We start from the raw sequence: 18,345 nt of genomic DNA on the forward strand, positions 1-18,345 counted from the left end.
ACTAGATATACTGGGATGGATCATCTACTGGTATACATTGGGGTAGCTCTGTTGACTTAAGTGGAGCTATCCCAATTTATACCAGCAGAGGTTCTGGCCCACTGGATTAAAGTTTCTTGCTTTCAGTAAGAGAAGAATTTTAAGATGGATGGGACTTTATTCCACTCATTTCAAGCTAGAGAGAAGAAACAAAAGTAACTGGAGAAAAAGTAGGAAGCTGTCCTAACTTTTTCTGTCCTACAATTTGTAGGCTGTTTGTTTACAAACCCCAAGGAGCAAACAAAAGAAGTTCAAAGTGCAGCGTCTACTTTCTAAAAGTCTGAGACACTTTCCGAAAGTGGAAATGTCCCATATGCTTATAGTTTTTTTCTACAATATGGAAACATTTTTGCTAAAAACATGATGGCATTTAATACTTTAATTCCAGCATCACCTAAGATTAAAATAGAATGTACATCAAAGTGCTTGTAAAAGGTGCTATAAAATAGTCTTAGCTATAAGCTGGACTGCTAGGGTAGAGACTGATTAAAAATCAAAGGCTATATAAGTATGTAAATAAAACAGAAACTAAGTAATTTTATAGGTTTGAAGAGACTACAAATGAACATTTTTAGCATGCTATGTTTAGTGACATTTATAAACAAACACTGATAATGGAGTATAAATTGAAAAGCTGTTTACTGTACTATGCTTAACCTTTTAAATCATGGTTTCAGTCTAGCAGAGCACTTTGATTCTTCCTTGGAATTGTTCTAGCAAATTTATAGATATTTACATTACAAGCTTTTATAAGCTTCATACAATATTTTTACAGTTGCACTCCTCCTTATGTGTGTTGTTTAAAATGATTCCCTCCAGCTAAAAAATGATTCCCTCCAGATAAATAGTCGTATCAAAATCCTGACTTTTACTTAGCTTTTCTATGAATTAGAGAAATATGGTACAGACATATTTAAAAAAAAAAAAAAAAAACATTCCACGTATTTGGCTATTCCTTTGTACAAAAAACAGGATCAACAGCATTTTTGGGTTGCTTTTGAGAAAAAAAATAAGTTAAATATTCTCATTTTCCAACTAGTTTACTCTATACTGAAATTATTTGAGTCACTGTTTATGAAATAAAACAGCTGTCCTGAATGCCTCTCATGTACATCCTCTCTTCCATCTTGGTTCATTCATACAACATGGAATGAATGTACTTATATATTTTTAACAAACATTACTCTCCCCATTAGTAATGCCTTGCAAAAATTATCATACTGTGATTAAGATGTATTGGGAAGTAGGATAAGACAACCTATGAATAATCGCCCTGCAAAACACAGAATATACTTTCCGCATTAGAACATCATCTTTTATATTTCAGCATGGATTTCTTTAATTTTAATCATACAGACACTGAATTTGATTAGAGAGCCAGCTTTTTAAAGTGGCAGTTCATTTTCAAACACTTATTTAAAAATCTGGAATGTCATTAGAAGGTACACAAACGTCCTTTTAGATAAACTACAACTCTGAAGAGATCATTATCAAGGTCACACTGTAACCTGTCAATCTGTTCTCTTACTGGCTGCTTGTGGGAATAATCAACAATGGTAGTGAATGCGTGTGTCTGGTTATAACAAACAATCCTTATGAAACAGTGGAAATAATAAAATTATATATGAATATGCACTGTTCTTCTTAGATGTCATTAGAATTTGACACACCCACTTATCACAATTTCTAAGGAAAAAAGAAAGAATTCTGTTATAACTATATGGATGACAGTTAATGCTAAACAAACAGGTATATAAAAAGATTCTGCCTTACAAATTTCACTAGATTAAATGCAGCATATGATTAAATGTTCCAGAATTCTACTACAGCACAAAACACTTATTTCTAAACATAGTATTTCCGAATATTAAGTCAGATGTTTTGATGTTTCACTATTTTTTGGTTTGGTTTGGGGTTCTTATTTTTTGATAAATATGGAAGTTATTTATAGAAATCTCACCATTAAATTATTTTTTATTATTTAAAAATCAGTTAATTCATTTTTACTGCATTTTAAAATTTACCTTTACATGTTTTATGAGTGTTGTTCTTTATATACTGTTCCCCACTGTACTCTAAAACAAATTAACCAAGGCTGGCTAGAGTAGTCAGGAGACAGTTAAACTAATAACAAAAAGGGAGACAGCGAAAAGAGGGAAGATATGCACTCTCAGCACAAAAGTGAGATGTTGAGAACAAAACCAAGAAATCAAAGGATAAGCAGAAAAGAAATTATTGAATTGCCTATACACCAATACTAGGAACCTGAGTAACAAACAAGAGGAACTGGAAATGTTCATTTATTAACATACATTTTATCTAGTTGCTATTACTGAAACCTAGTGGGATGATTCGCATGATGGAACGTTAAATAGATAATAACCATTGATTTTAGGAAGGATCAAGTGGGCAAAAGGGGAGAGGGAGTGGTACTCTATGTCAAGAGGCACTACCTGTTTCCAAGTCATTGATAACCAGGAATAAAATTATCTTACATGCTTATGGCTCAATGTCCTAACAGTTAAAGCACAAGATGGGGTAGAAGTTGGTGTCTGCTACAGACCACCAAATGACAATAGGCTGACCACCTCTTTATGCATCTATGTATAAGGAAAAAAAAACTGTGGTCATGGGAGACTTCAATTTGAGTGACATATGCTGGAGGTATCATGCTGCCAGTACTAAAAAAATCCGGAATTTCTAAACATTATAGATGACAGTTTCCTAACTCAAAAAGAGTTGCAGCCAACACAGTGAATTCTTTATTAGACTTTGTCCTAACAAATAAAGAGGAACTGACCACAGAACTAAAAATTAGGGCTATCAAACGATTTAAAAAATTGTGATTAATCACAAGATTAAAAAATAGTTGTGATTAATCGCAGTTTTAATCGCACTGTTAACCAATAATAAAATAAATACCATTTATTGTGGATGTTTTTACATTTTCAAATATATTGATTTCAATTACAACACAGAATACAAAGTGCAGAGTGCTCACTTTATATTATTTTTTATGACAAATATTTGCATTGTAAAAAAGATAAATAGTATTTTTCAATTCACCTCAGGAAAATATACAAATGTGCAACTTACAAATGTAGAATTTTTTAATTTTTTTTAAAAAACATAACTGCACTCAAAAATAAAACAACGTAAGACTTTAGCATAGTGCCCGTCAGAGTAATCTGCTGGGGGGCCATGAGACAGTTTGTTTATATTGCAGGCATAGCCGCCCACAGCTCCCAGTGGCCACGGTTCACCATTCCTGGCCAATGGGAGCTGTGGGAAGCGGCGTGGGCTGCAGGGACCTGCTGGCCGCCACTTGCCACAGCTCACGTTGGCCAGGAACAGTGAACCGCGGGTGGCCATGGCAATGTAAACAAATTGTTTCATGGCCTGCCAGCCCACACGGTGCCCACCATTGCTTCAGAGCCTACAAGTCCACTCAGTCCCACTCCTTGTTCAGCCAATCACTACATTTACGGGAGATAATGCTGCCCACTTCTTATTTACAGACTACTGGACAGGGTCATGATCGATTGTTCAGGGGCAAGGAGGGCAGACTGCTAGAGTCACCTGGGCGGGGGCAGGGGGAAGAGGGGTGTTCCTGTGGTGATGGCTCCAAAGCACCCTTTCCGTGCTTCACGTCCTCATGGCTGCTGGCAATTGTTCTTTCCCCTCCCCCTCATGTAAAACAAATAAACAGATTAACCCTGAGGGAGTAGGCACGAGACTGGCTCCGAGGAGTCAGGAGACATTTCAGCAATGTGCACCTCTGGTCTGGATAATACAGAGTCTACTGTCTCCGGCTGCCTCCTGCTTGCTACCGCAGCAGGTGCCTGCCTCTCTCCCTACCTGGCGGCCAAGTCCCACCTCCAGAGGTGTGCAATTAACGCTTGTTTAAAAAAAAAAAAAAAAGGGTTCATTTGTTTTGCGCTAAACACATGTCATTAATTGACAGCCCTACTAAAAACTAATGGTAGCTTAGGTACAAGTTATCATGACTTGATCACATTTATAATTTGAAAACAGAATAAATTCCACACTAGTGTATACACTTGGTGCTTTAATAGGGCCAATTTCACAAAATTAAAAAAAAATGTTAGCTAAAAACGACAGCTTGGAAGAAGAATTCAATCAGAAAAATCTGAATAATAATTGGGAGTCATTTAAGAACACCTTACTACATCCCCAAAAAGCTACAATCCCACAACTGAGGAAGAACACTGTGCTCCTGAAAAAAACCCAATCTGGTGTAGAGAGGAAGTGAAGGCAGCTATTAAAAAAATAGAGAGCGAGCGAGCGCAAGCGCAAATGAAAGAAAGGGGAAGCTGACAGTAATGAATACAAACCAGAAGGAATTGTAGAAAACTGATTAAGGGAAGCAAAGGGACACAAGGAGAAATCTATGGCCAGAAGAATTAAGGACAATAGGCAGTTTTTAACATTGTAAAGAACAAAAAGAATTCTGACACTAGTGTTGGCCCACTAGTAGATAGAAACAGTAGAATTATCAGTAATAATACAGAAAAGGCAAAAAAATGTTAATTAAAAATTTCTGTTCAGTATATGGGGAGAAAATAGATGATATAGTCTCATCACATTGTGATGACACTCTTTCATTCCACTAGTATTTCTAGAAGATGTTAGACAGATGCTACTAGAGTCACACATTTTTTAAATCAGCAAGTCCAGATAGCTTGCATCCAAGAGTTTGGAAAGAGCTGGCTGAGGAACTCGCTGGACCATTAATGTTAATTTTCAACAAGTCTTGGAGCACTGAGAAGGTTCCAGAAGTTTGGAAGAAAGATAATGTTGTGCCAAACAGGATGACTTGGGTAATTATAGGCCTATCAGCCTACCATCCATTCCAGGCAAGATAACAAAGCAGCTGATCTGAGACTCAATTAATAAAGAATTAAAAGAGGGTAATGTAATTAATGCAAATCAGCATGGGTTTATGGAAAATACATCTTGTCAAACTAACTTGATATCTTTTTTTGATGAGATGACAAGTGTGGTCGATACAGGTGATGGTGTTGATGCATCAGACTTTTGTAAGGCATTTCACTTGGCAATGCACAACATTTTGATTAAAAAACTAGAATATAAAATTAACATGGCACTAAATGCATTAAAAACTGGCTAAGGGTACATCTTCACTACCTGCCGGATTGGTGGGTAGTGATTGATCCATCGGGGATTGATTTATCACATCTCTTCTAGACGTGATAAATCGATCCCTGAATCGACGCCTGTACTCCACCTCAGCAGGAGGAGTAAGCAGAGTCGACAGGGGAGCCACCGCGGTCGACTCGCCGCCGTGAGGACAGCCAGGTAAGTCGAACTAAGATACTTTGACTAAGATACTTTGACCCCCCCCACCCCAAGTATAGCCCAGGCCTAAGTGATAGATCTCAAAATGTAACTGTAAACAGGTAATCAAGTTTGTTTCCAGAGGGGAGCCGCAGGAATCAGTTCTTGGCCCTATGCTAGTCAACGTTTTGAAAATAAAACTCATTACTGATAAAGTCTGCAGATGACACAAAAATTAGGGAAGTGGTAAATAATGAAGAGGACAGGTGACTCATTCAGAGCAATCTGGATCACCTGGTAAACTGGATGCAAGCAAACGTGTTTTAGTAAAGCTAAATGTACACATCTAAGATCAAAAGAATGCAGGCCATACTTCAGAATCGGGGACTCTATCCTCAGAAGCAGTTGTTCTAAAAGATTTAGGGGATGTGGCAGATAATCAGCTGAATATGAGCTCCCAATAGGACACTGAGGCCGGAAGAGCTAATGCAAGCCTGGCATGCATAACCAGAGGAATCTTGAGTAAAACTAGAGAGGTTATTTTAGCTCTATATTTGGCACTGGTACAACCACTGGTGGAACACTATGTCCAGTTCTGATGCCCACAATTCAAGGATTGTTGATAAATTGGAGAGGGTTTAGAGAAGAGCCTTGAGAATGATAAAAGGATTGAAAAAAACTGCCTTACAGAAAGAGATTCAAGCAGCATAATCTACTTAGTTTAACCAAGAGAAGATTATGAGGTGACTTGATTCCAGTCTATAATTATCTAGATGGGGAAAAAATATTTAACAGTGGTCTCTGCAATCTAGTGGAGAAAGGTATAACATGATCCAAAGGCTGGAAGTTGAAGTTAGACAAATTCAGACTGGAAATAAGGGAAATTTTTTTTACAGTGATGGTGATTAAACATTGAAATAATTTTCCAAAGGTCATGATTGATACTTCACCACTGACATTTTTTAAATCAAGACTGAATTTTTTTTCTAAAAGATATGCTCTAGGAATTATTTTGGGGAAATTCAATGGTTTGTGTTATTACAAGGTCAGACTAGAGGAATAGAATGGTCCCTTCTGACCTTGAAATCCATGAAGTACCAGAGCCCACTAAACATAACATCTAATGGTTACAGTACCTTCTCACTGGTGAAGACCTCCAAATGTGATATCAGTTCTTTTATTGCTCTCTCCTTTTCTGCCAGCTGAACCTACATGAAAAGAAGTTTGCCTCACTTACATTACAGAATGTATAACATTTCCCCATGTATTATGCTGTAAACTCACAACAGTCAGCAATTTAAAATCACATTTCTGTCTGAAAATATTACCTACTATAACTTTACAATTGAATGAAGTTAGCAAAAAATATTGCTCTATTTTCTTCGGTTTGTTTACTGTGTGCATTTTTCAGCACTTTGTGTTTATTCGATGTCATTTAGCCTAGTAGCAGCGGGACATTAGGAGGACTCTTCTTCAAACACATGGCTAGGGAACAATGGGAAAGGGCAGAAGTGATGATGAGGATAGTGGTAAGGGATACATCTCTCCCAGGGAGGAGATTAGCAATGGGAGGTACATACTGATCCTGATGAAGCCTGCCAACAGATTTGCATTTGCATGGATGAGGGCCAACTACTTTGATGGTGTTGTTCTCAGGTCTGCCCATACTCCTACTCAAAAATCCCACATGAACATCAGTAGGTGGGATTAAAAAAAACAACAACTTATTTTTTTCTTGAAAAGAATTCTTATTAAATTTGGGTGTGATTCCACAACGCTCTACTTTGTTCCTCTTTCTATTCAATGTGTAGCCAGTAAAACTTACTTTATACTGGTCCTCCATTGCTGCTAGCTGGAGTTTTGCACTCTCACTGATTTTCACTTGTTCTTTCCATTTCAGCTCCAATTTGGCCAATTCATCAGCATAAACACTGCATTTCATCTTCTCTTCCTAAAGTAGCATAACAGAAGTCATGATGAATCACTTAACATTTTACAAATCTAAGGAATTTTTTTTTTTTTTTATTATCTGACCACGCAACACTCAGTGCTTCCCAGAAATTAGATAACTGCCAGGTGGCTTTCCCTGTGGATTGATTACAGGCCCCTATTTAAGTGGTAAGGCTTTGAAGAGGACAAGGGTACTGGGGACTATAGCAATGAGGTCCAATATACTTTTCCTCCTTGAGCCTTCAACAAGCTGCTATTCTTCTCTCCTCTTATCTGTTCTATCTTTTCAGTATACACACAGTTTTACTCCTGTTCTTCAAAACATGCTGCCACTCTGTAAGATGTCTCACATCCACGTCAATAAAAAACCCATTCCAGCGAGCTTTGCAAACACCCAGAGCACTTTTCATCCAGAAGGCCAAAGGCAAAGGTTTCCTTTAAAGCATCCCATGTAACTCAAATGACCAACACAAGTCATGATGAACCAACACAAATACGATCCCCCTGTCCCCCCGCCACAGGAAGTAATGAATGCAATTGCCTTGCACATGTTATAACACGGTAAACAAACATATTAGCATAATATTTTTGTGAAAACAAGAAATGTAGGGTGGTAAGCTTAATGGAAACAAGTGAATGCACTTTATTTAAATAGTTGCTGCCAAAGAAGATCTCTTTGAAGATATTTCCATTCCACCATTTCAGGTTGTTCTCACCCCAATACTTGCATTATAAATTACTGACATTCCACTTCCACCCAAAAATAGCAGACAATCAAACATGCAACAAAGAATACCATAGCACCAAAACAATAAGGTCCTAAAATTCTACTGTAAAGTTACCTTCTTATGATAAAGTTTCTATTATGATCACATCTGTGCTATATGAATGACTATTCAGGGAACAAACAGCTTGGGAGCTGAAAAGAGTATTTCAACGTTTTTTGAGATTTATTCCCTGTAGCTACTTTCTGTTCAACTATCTGAAGCAGCCCTTTACTTACTGATAACATTTGCTTGCATTTCCTATACTTCTCTGTTTTCTCAGCAATTTCTTTCTTCATTTCATATGCTTGCTCCTTTACCACAAATTCTGAAACTACATCAGGTGAAATGGGGCTAGCTGCAAATATTAAAAAAAAATATGAGTATTTGTTCTTTGTTTTTTAAATAAACACAGGGCAACAGGAATGAGTGAAGGGTGGACAACAGTTCAAATTTTGCCAATGTCACACAGTAATATGTATCTTGGAAGCAACGGGGACATGACCCAATCTCTGCTGGCCTCAGGCATATTAAGATGAGGGCAGCTGTATCAGGCTCTTGTCAATGAGGCCCTCAACTGGGCAAAGTTTGGATACCCATGCTGAACAGAAAATATTCCACAGCACATAAAAAGTGTTTGGAGAGTTGAACATCCCTTTGAGAAATTAAACCATTTATAAACTCCATTCTCAGAGCACAATATTATTGGTACATATATTTTACCCTTCTGAAAAAATGCTTAATATTCTAAATGTCACAAAGTTGCAACTCTTTACTTTCTCTCCAGTATGTATTATGACATATTACATGTTCCTTTCTTTATGCTTAGAAGGCTAGATTTGTGGGAAGCTTGATAGTCCATGAAAATTACAACCTAGTCAAGCATTTTCTAGCAAACCATTAATGCCTATAAATTATTAGGATACATATTTGTCCTTTTCTGCAGATAACTGAACACTTTACCAGCACTGATTCTGCAATAAAATATATTAAACTGTAACTGTGCCATAGCTGAAGAGATGTTATGTTACTGTATACATTTTGAGATTTCTTTTTAATGAAATTCTGTTTATTAGCTAAACAAAAATAAACAAACCATGATGTATATCTTAATAATTGCTCTTGATTAAACAGCAAGTCAGGGCTCAATCCTGCCAACACTTACATATGTAAATTTCACTCATGTGAGCAGAACCAATGAGAATACTTATGGGTGCAAGTATTTGCAGGAGCAGGCTGTCAAACTTTTCTAATCTGTTTCCATTGGGTTATCCAAACACCAAGAGCTAGCTATTCATATACAAAAGTACTTTTATAGAGTACTTCACAAATAAATATTCTATTTGAGGTCAACAAATAGAAACCATTAAAAAAAGTTTATGTCGTTGATACCTGGAGATGTGGTCAACTTTTTATCTGTAATGACTGCAGTAGCTGTCTCAATGTTTGAGGCATCTGTCACTTTCTGTTGGTTCCCTGCAGTTTTCTTATGAAAAAAAAATGTTGGTACTTTATTCAAAGAAAACATCAAGAATTACCGTGAACTGCTGAGAATACAAATATGTTATAAATTTAACTTAGTTCACTACTTTTTGAAGAAGTGGATAACTGTACACCATCCACCGCTTTTGTTTAAACTTTAAAGAAAAACACAAAAGCAAACTAATATTTCTCTGACTTCACATTTTCTACTGGAAATGGACTCAAAGTTGGTGGTGTCAATGTGAGACAAGAATCAAATACACACACTTTATACTATCTCCACTGCATCTTTGCCACCGACCCTGAAATATGATCAGTTTATTGCTTTTATAATGCCATCTTTTGTAATAATTTTCTTGCAAAAAAGTAATTATAAAAGTTATTTTACAAAATAGATTATGGATATCTCCACAGAGTATCTGCTAAACTTTAAAAATTTAAATTTAATATTCCAATTTAAACTGGAATCTATGTTATGAATTGGGACGAATACAGATTAATAAAAGACAGATCTTGGATACTATAGTTCCTTTTTTTTTTTTTAAGCTAACATTTGAGCTGGAAGTCAGATGTCAGATATACATGCCATACAAACGACACACTACAACCCAAGACAAAGGCAGGGGACCAAGAGACATTATGGGTTGATAACTCATTCCCTATTGACCTTCAGGATGATACAGAAAATAGCAGATATGAATCAGGCAGCTTCTGCAATATCGATAGATCGATATAGATAAAATAAGCAACCAAGCACGCACATAAAAGAGGTGCAGATGCACAGTTCTGTTGCTGCATGAAAAGTCTTTACCCATCTCTGTACACAGTCTCTCTCCCAAGTTCTCCCTTCCTCTCTGCAGGGGAGATGAGTGAAGGAATGAAAATGCAGTGCCACCGTTTCCTCTCTTTCACAGTTGCTGAGAAGATGCCTCAGCAAAAGAATACTATGCCTTGAAGATAACCCAGTTTATAACACCACACAAACTCAAGCTTTCTACATATACCAAACACTCAGATACTATGTTTGGTTTTGACAGCGGATATACAACATCACAGATATAAGTTGGCTCTACTACAGAAAGTATTATATTAATTGATCGCTCCTCACACAATGTTCTGATTCTTATTTAAATGTATTGTTCTTTGCTACAACAAATTTTAAACAAACGCTGAAAAGTCACAAAGAGCTAACAGATTCTCCAGTGCTACTTACTGTCTGGTCTACAAGTTTATTCACTTGTTTTTGGAGCTTTTGGCAATCCTTGAACTTTTCTCGATAATGGTCAGCAGCCATCTGCAGACGAAGCTTCAGATCCTCAACCTCTCTGCGCAGTTCCTGCTCTACTGTGTTCGAAATTTCCTTTTAAAAACAAAAAAAACAAAAAAAAATCAGAAAATATATTCTCTTTTGTTCAAATCAATACTATAGAACCGTTTTCAAGCTGTGGTAATGAAGAGAAAGATTTGATTTTTTGGGGAGAGATGGGGGATAATTATTTTTCTTGGTTGCAAGAACACAGGTCCTACAAGAGCCACTTTGAGCAGAAAGTGGTGATGGAGTGAGAGGGCATTCATCTCTGGGTCTGTGAGATGATCTGCCTCCACCACAACATGAGTTTGAGCATTCTAGGGACTATTCTAATTTATGGCAACTGACTATGGTTCTGAAGGAACTAAGAATTGGCAGAGCACAACTCTGTTCCATCTGCCCCCTATGTCAGTGGGAGAAGCGGAGTGGAGATATATAATTGTTGCAGGAACCAAATAACTCCGCGTTAGCCAGTGGGGTAATTCTCACCTGTTCAGATTTGGCTCCTTTCTGCAGCCTGAATGGTTTAATGGACCAGAGATAATCTGGCCAATTTTTCTGAGAATCCTTTTCAAAGATACGTTGTAAAGTAATAAATACCTTTTCAACTCTACCCTCATAATAAAGAATGCTGGGATATTTGAAAGTGAGAGAATAAGGTAAGTTGCTTTTGCTACATTTTGGAAGCCTAGATGCACATTCCATTAATTTTCAGGCTGGCACACCATTTTAATAGTCCTATCTGTAATAGCCACAAGCCAACTGAAGTCAATGCAAGTCTTTCCATTTGACTTCAATGGGCTTTGGATTAAACAACCTCTAATGGATAATATACCCATTCATGATGGTTTTAAATATATTAATGTATTACTACTTATTAAAAAATAAAGCAAAGAATCCACTTTGATCCACAAATTCTGAACCATTTGAGAAAAGGATGTAGTTTTCTTCTAATGAGGAGAGAAAATTTAGCAAGAGAAGAATCCCATCCAGTAGTTCTTATCTCATTTGCACTGATTTTAGAACAACCTGACCCACAGACATTCAGAAGAGTTAAAAAGAGACAATTTAAAATAATCCAGATATATTGCTGTATTAGTCTGTAAGAATGTCTGAAAAACTATTTTAAATATTCCCATAAAAACTACTAAAGAATGTTCTTTCTAACCAGCCCATCTAGTCAATTTACATGCTTTAAATTACAAGTAATATCATCAATGGTGAGATAGAGGTTTTATTAATTATCCAGAAACAAGTTTTGTTTTCATGATTTTATCAAAACTGAAAACTCCTGTAACTAAACAAGCTCACATCATCAGGTTTTGTGATCATGAACAAAAAAAGAGTAACATTTTACCTGTTCATTTCTCACAAGAGTGACTTTTTTAAGCTCAGCTACAGCATCAGCAAGCTGCTTCTTCAACTTCTCATTTTCCAATCGAGCATTATGAAGATCTGCCATTGTCTTATCTCGCACATTTACTGTATCACTCAGCTCTTTTGACATTAAGACAGCTTCCTGCTTGCTAGCTTGAATATGATCTTCAGCTTTCCGAAGTTGTTCCTTTAAAATACCTGCATCCTCCTGAAAGAAAAAAAAACAAACAAACTTGATGTTTGAATATAATGCTTTCCGTTGGCATGGTTATGGTTATGAGATCTGAACATTTCAAATAAAAAGCAAAATTCCCTGGCTCTAGCAAAGACATTATGAAGCATAATAAGTAAGAGACAGTTACTTTTCCGTAACTAGTGTTCTTCGAGATGTGTTGCTCATGTCCATTCCATATCAGGTGTGTGCACTCGCCACATGTACCGGTGCTGGAAGTTTTTCCCTCAGCAGTATCCGTAGAGGACTGGCTCTGGCACCCACATGATGCGGTATCAGGGCCGCTGGCTCCCCCATCCTCAGTTCCTTTTTGTGGGAAACGCAGAGTAGTGGAGAAGGAGGGCGGGTTGTGGAATGGACATGAGCAACATGTCTCAAAGAACACCAGTTATGGAAAAGGTAACTGTCTTTTCTTCGAGTGCTTGCTCATGTCCATTCCATATTAGGTGACTCCAAAGCAGTACCAACGGAGGTGGGTAGGAGTTCACCGACATGTCGATTGCAACACAACTCTGCCGAACCCAGCGTCGTCCATGGCCTCCGAGTGATGGCATAATGAGTCGTGAACATGTGGACAGAGGACTATGTTGCGGCTCTACAGATCTCCAGGATAGGGATGTGCGCCAAGAAGGCGGCTGAAGACACCTGAGCTCTAGTCAAGTGGGGTCTGACAATTGGCGGTGACGGAACCTCCGCTAGTTTGTAACATGTATTTATACATGAGGTAATCCAATTCGAAATCCTCTGCGTGGACACCAGAAGGCCCTTCATCCTATCGACTGTAGCGATGAGGAGAGGAGTTGATTTACAGAAAGGCTTGGTACGTTTTAAGTAAAACCTTTGGATATCCAGCGCGTGAAGATGCCTCTCTTCACTGGACTTGTGTGATTTGGGACAGAATATGGGGAGGAAGATGTCCCGGTTCATATGGAAGGTGGATATTACCCTTGGCAGGAAGGCCAAATGGGGCCGCAGCTGAACCTTGTCTTTGTAGAAGACCGTGTATGGCGGTTCTGAGGTCAAGGCTTTAATTTCGGAGACCCGTCTTGCTGACGTCACCGCCACCAGGAATGCGACCTGTGGGAAAGAGAGCAGGAACCAAGTGGCTCAAAGGGTAGGCCAGTGAGCCTAGACAGGACCAAGTTAAGATCCCACTGCAGGACAGGAGCCCATACCTGCAGGAAAAATCTCTCGAGTCCTCTGAAGAATCTGACTGTCATGTCATAGGAGAACACAGTCTGTCCTTAGATCGGCAGGTAAAAAGCGGAGATGGCCACGAGATGCCCTCTAATGAAAGAATGTGCCATAGTCCAGGACAGCCTGTATGGAAGAATGCGAGGGAGAGATGCCATGTTCAGACGACCCCAGTGGGAAAACCTTGCCCACTTGGCCAGGTAAGTCAGTCTAGTTGAGGGCTTTCTGCTCCTCAGGAGGACCTGTTGAACCTCTTCTGAACAGGTCTGCTCCTCTGGGTTCAGCCACGCAGCATCCACACCAAGACCTGGAAGGAACAGAGGGTGGGATGTAAGAGCCGCAGGTCCGATTGGTTGGGCAGGGGCCAGGGAGGGGCTGCTGTCAGGTTCATGAGCGTGCCAAACCAGGGCTGGCGAGGCCACACCAGGGCGATCATAACAACCTCCGCATTGTCTCTCTTGATCTTTGCCCAGACCCTGCTGACGAGTAGAATCGGAGGGAATGCGTACATCAGGCTCCCTGACCATGACAGGAGGAAGGCATCAGAGAGGAAGCCTTGCTCAGACCTTGCTGAGAACAAAACTGGTGGCACTTCCTGTTCTGTCTGGTAGTGAACAGGTTCACTTGGGGAGTTCCCCACCTTTGGAAGATCATGCAGGCTACCTCTGGATGGAGCGATCACTCATGGTGAGAGGAGAAGTCCCTACTGAGCTGGTCCCCCAGCGTATTCTTGAAGCCGGAAAGATGATGTAGCCCACTGGATTATTTTGCTAGTTACTATATCCTACTAATCCAGCCAGCCGTATCAAATAATAGGTTTCTCTTTCTGAATTAATCCATTTCATTCTTATATTTTATCAGTATTAATTCCTTTGAATTTAGGATGTGTTCAGGTATGTGTTTCCTAATAAGTTTTGCTGAAATGCAAGAAGCCTACCGGCCTGTAATATCTGCTATATAGCAAAAAGTATAATCAGTTAAGAATACGTCAGCATAAAAGCTGGTAACCTTTGGCACAAATAAGAATGGTCCCTGAGCTTTGGGGAAACAAAGGGAGGAACTATCCACATCACTGAACAGGTTTATCTGGCATCTACAACCGGTTGGTAACTGCAGGGTACACCATAACTTGGAGGTCACCAAGAGAACGTAGGTTGGCAGTTTTGGAGCAAGATAATCCTTTATACAGAAAGTAAGTGTCATAATCCACTAACCTATAGGAGAAGGGTAGCCATAAATTTCTTAGGGTATGGAAATAAGATTTGGATATAGTAGGTTGGGCCTGAATCACATAGTGTCAGGATCCTATAAAATACCTTGTAAGAAAGAAAGAGTCAGGAGGCTCTTCTAGCTCCTGAAGCTTTTCTTTAAGTGCTTTTTCCAGTAGCTCTCTTTTTCCTTTGTTCTCCTATATTCTATAGACTATCTTCTATCATGCTCTCAACTCAGCTTGTGCAGTATAGTATAACTACTCAACATTCCTAACTTTTGGGGAAGCCAGCACCATCGTGTTATCGGACATGCCAGGAACGAGACTGGTCCTTCAACTCCTATTACTGGGTCCTCAAGGAAGGGTGTGAGTATGTTAGGTTAAGGTACTTGTAATATAAATGTTACCACCAGGAGTTTTGGAATTCTTTTACTGTTTTGCAGTTATAAGTTTCATAGCATTTATTATTCTTTTGTTAATCTCAATAAAGTTTTTAACAATTTGGTCTTGTCCTCGGTGTACGTGTTCTTGCCAAGCACCCAAAGAGTCTTCTCCCGATATAGAACTCTGAGTTCTCGAACCCTGTAGTCTGAATTAGATAAGAACCTATAAATCTTCTGGTCGGAAGCGATCAGTGGCGAGCCATAACTAACCCACCCATCAAATTCAGGTCTACAATGACAAGCTTCCAGGTGGATTTGTGGCTGATGCAAAACTCCCATAGATGGTGCCTCTTGACAGAGAGCCAACAAGTGCGTTCTCCCTTGCCTGTTGATATAGAACCTTGAGGCTGTGTTGTTGTCAGGACTCACACCACCTTGCCCAACAGGTGGGGCAGGAACATGCCACATGCCAGCCAGACTGCTCTGAACTCTGAGGTTTATGTGCAACTTTGCCTCCTCCAGGGACCAAATCCCCTGTGTCAGGAGGTGCAAGCCCCAGTCATGGTCCAAGGCGTCCGACACCAATTCAATGGAGTGAGGGGGGTTATCGAACAGAACCCCCTCCAGGACTGTCCTGCAGTCGGTCCACCATCGCAGCGAGGTCAGTATCACCTGGGGAATGGTAACTATCTTTTCCAGGGGACTAGGAATAGACCATCAACAGCCATTGTTGCAGGGGCTGCATCCAGAGCCTGGCATAGTGGACAACGTACGTGCACGCTGCAGTGTGACCCAGCAGGCAGACCCTGGCTGTAGTCAGAGGGAATGCGGAAACTTCCACGATGAGGTTCATCAATATGTTGAACCTTTCCAGCAGCAGGACCACTCTGGCGCAGGTGAAGTCGAGGACCACTCCAATGAACTCTATCCTCTGCACCGGCACTAACCATATACAACTATATTACAGGTTTTCAAAGTTCACAAGAACAGAGAACGAAACAATGCTACCCGAAGCAGCAGATGTTCCAGCACCATCACTGGCAGCAAGGAGGAACTGAGGGTGGGGGGAGCTGGCGGCGCCCCTTATACCGCGCCATGTGGGCACCACTGCCAATCCCCTACGGCTACTGCTAAGGCAAAAACTTCCGGCACCGCTGCATGTGGCAAGTACACACATCTAATATGGAATCAACATGAGCAAGCACTCGAAGAACTGACTTGTACACGCTCCTATTTTTTCCCTTATTTTATTTACTCAAAATTGTGTACAACCATTTCTCAGTAAAATGAGTTTAAAAGTATACTATATATGAACAATCTTTGTTTCAAAATAAAAGTGTCAATAAATAATATTTTTACTTATTACTTTGCACACTACGTTTTTATTGCATTTCAAGCTTACATTTTAAACACAATTAACACAACTTTAAAAACGTATTTTGTACTCTATTAACATTAGAACAGTTCTGATAAGCAGAAACAGCTATCTACAGTTTCACAAACAGAATTCACTTGTATGGTAGAGGAGACTTTACATAAAAAACACTGGGTGACATCCTCTCTCTTGCTCAGGCTCTGTACACCATGAAAAGGCTGGGAGTGGTGAAGAGGTGCCTTAAAAGCCCCATATCTGGCCAAAGGAGGATTCCTTTGGTGCAGGCAGTGGGAAAGATAAAGCTGTAAAGCTATCTTCCAAGGACCTGCTTCACAAGGTCTGGCATAGGAAGCGTGGACTATAGGAACTGTATACAATATATAGGGACTACAGCAGGACAGAGACAGAGTCACAGCACTGAAAAAGATTCCAGGCAGCACTGCATATCACAGGGCAGCTCCAGAAGGTTGATGCAATTTAAACAAGCACATGCCCTTTGGCTGTATTCTGGGCTGCACCCAATGCGTTTCATTATTTCAGATACTTGAATTTAGCCATAATTCCATTCACCAAAGGTTGGTAGCCTAATATTCTCAAGTTAATTTTTTTTCCCCAAAAGGACTAAGTGACATTGAAAGTAACAGATTAGTTTGAGTACTAAATACACTAAATACACAGTATTAAATACTAAATACACTCAAGGAAAAATGTATAAAAAACACCCAACATAAAAATATTTCAGTGGTAAATGTTTAGTTGCTGAAAAGAGTATCACTGAGTAGACCTCTGAGGTGTGGGAACAGTAAGTGAGGGATGCTTGGGAAGATGTTAAGAGGTAGCTGTTGAAGACAATTTGGGCCCACTTCAAAATGGCTACCATTACACGATGTTGGCCATCTGAAGTATCCAAAACCAGATTTTTTTAAAATAAAAGCAGGAGTGGAATCTTACAAAGACAATTCCATTTTTGTAAATGTAAATATACCTAGTTTGAATATGTGCTTTTCATTCATATACTAGTAAACAGGGTATAATTCCAGCATTACAGAATAAACTAGTGTCCAAAAGCCACAACAAAGATTGGGGCTTCATTGTACTAGATATTCTAGAACCACACAATCACTGCTTGTTTACCCCTTTGGTACTAGGTCATATTAATCAGTTACAACTCTGCAAATCTGTGGGATTTAGTTACGCATAATAAAGAAATGGCAGGGACTCCTCAAGAAATGGCAGTAAGTGCTCAGCAAGATTAACAAATGAAGTATAGATACTGTTTTATCCACTCCTGGAACACACACTTCTGAGGTAAAACACAGTAGTTGTTTTATCAATATATTCAGCAGCAAAATCATAAAGCAGTCAAAAGAAGGAAATAAGAAATACCGTATCTAATCTAAACTGCAGACAACATGCTCTCCTCTTTCCCCTCTTGCTATTTCCCTTGTCAATAGCACTACTTTCACACTTCCATTTCCCATTTCCAATGAATACCATCCCCACAATCCTTGTTACTAGATTGCAAGTTTCTTGATCTTGATGACTCCTTCAAAGAGAAGATTAACAACACCAGTTGATTTGACTTACTTGTCATACACCACCCTAAATCCTCTCTATTTTGGTTCCTAACTTTTCCACACTGCTCTCAAGGTTAATCCTTCCTGAAAAAATCTTGGAACCAATTCTCTGCTCTCATTCTCCTTGAGCTTTT

General features: G+C 39.2%; 1 protein-coding gene across 4 annotated transcripts in view; it reads right to left on the reverse strand.

Annotated features, from left to right (window-relative positions):
- The window catches only part of TAX1BP1 (Tax1 binding protein 1), a 95,002-nt gene that overhangs the window by 18,880 nt on the left and 57,777 nt on the right, over positions 1-18,345 (reverse strand). For 3 of the 4 annotated variants that reach the window (XM_048838461.2, XM_048838459.2, XM_048838457.2), the window contains 6 exons: positions 12,221-12,448; positions 10,768-10,914; positions 9,465-9,558; positions 8,312-8,430; positions 7,184-7,309; positions 6,495-6,566 (listed from right to left, as the gene is read on the reverse strand). In XM_048838461.2, the coding sequence (XP_048694418.1) occupies positions 6,495-6,566; positions 7,184-7,309; positions 8,312-8,430; positions 9,465-9,558; positions 10,768-10,914; positions 12,221-12,448 (786 nt within the window). The remainder of the gene's footprint in view (positions 1-6,494; positions 6,567-7,183; positions 7,310-8,311; positions 8,431-9,464; positions 9,559-10,767; positions 10,915-12,220; positions 12,449-18,345) is intronic. The other variant, XM_048838460.2, reaches the window with a different exon arrangement.

This window comes from Caretta caretta, chromosome 2 (genome assembly GCF_965140235.1).
Source record: "Caretta caretta isolate rCarCar2 chromosome 2, rCarCar1.hap1, whole genome shotgun sequence".
Lineage (NCBI taxonomy): Eukaryota > Metazoa > Chordata > Testudines > Cheloniidae > Caretta > Caretta caretta.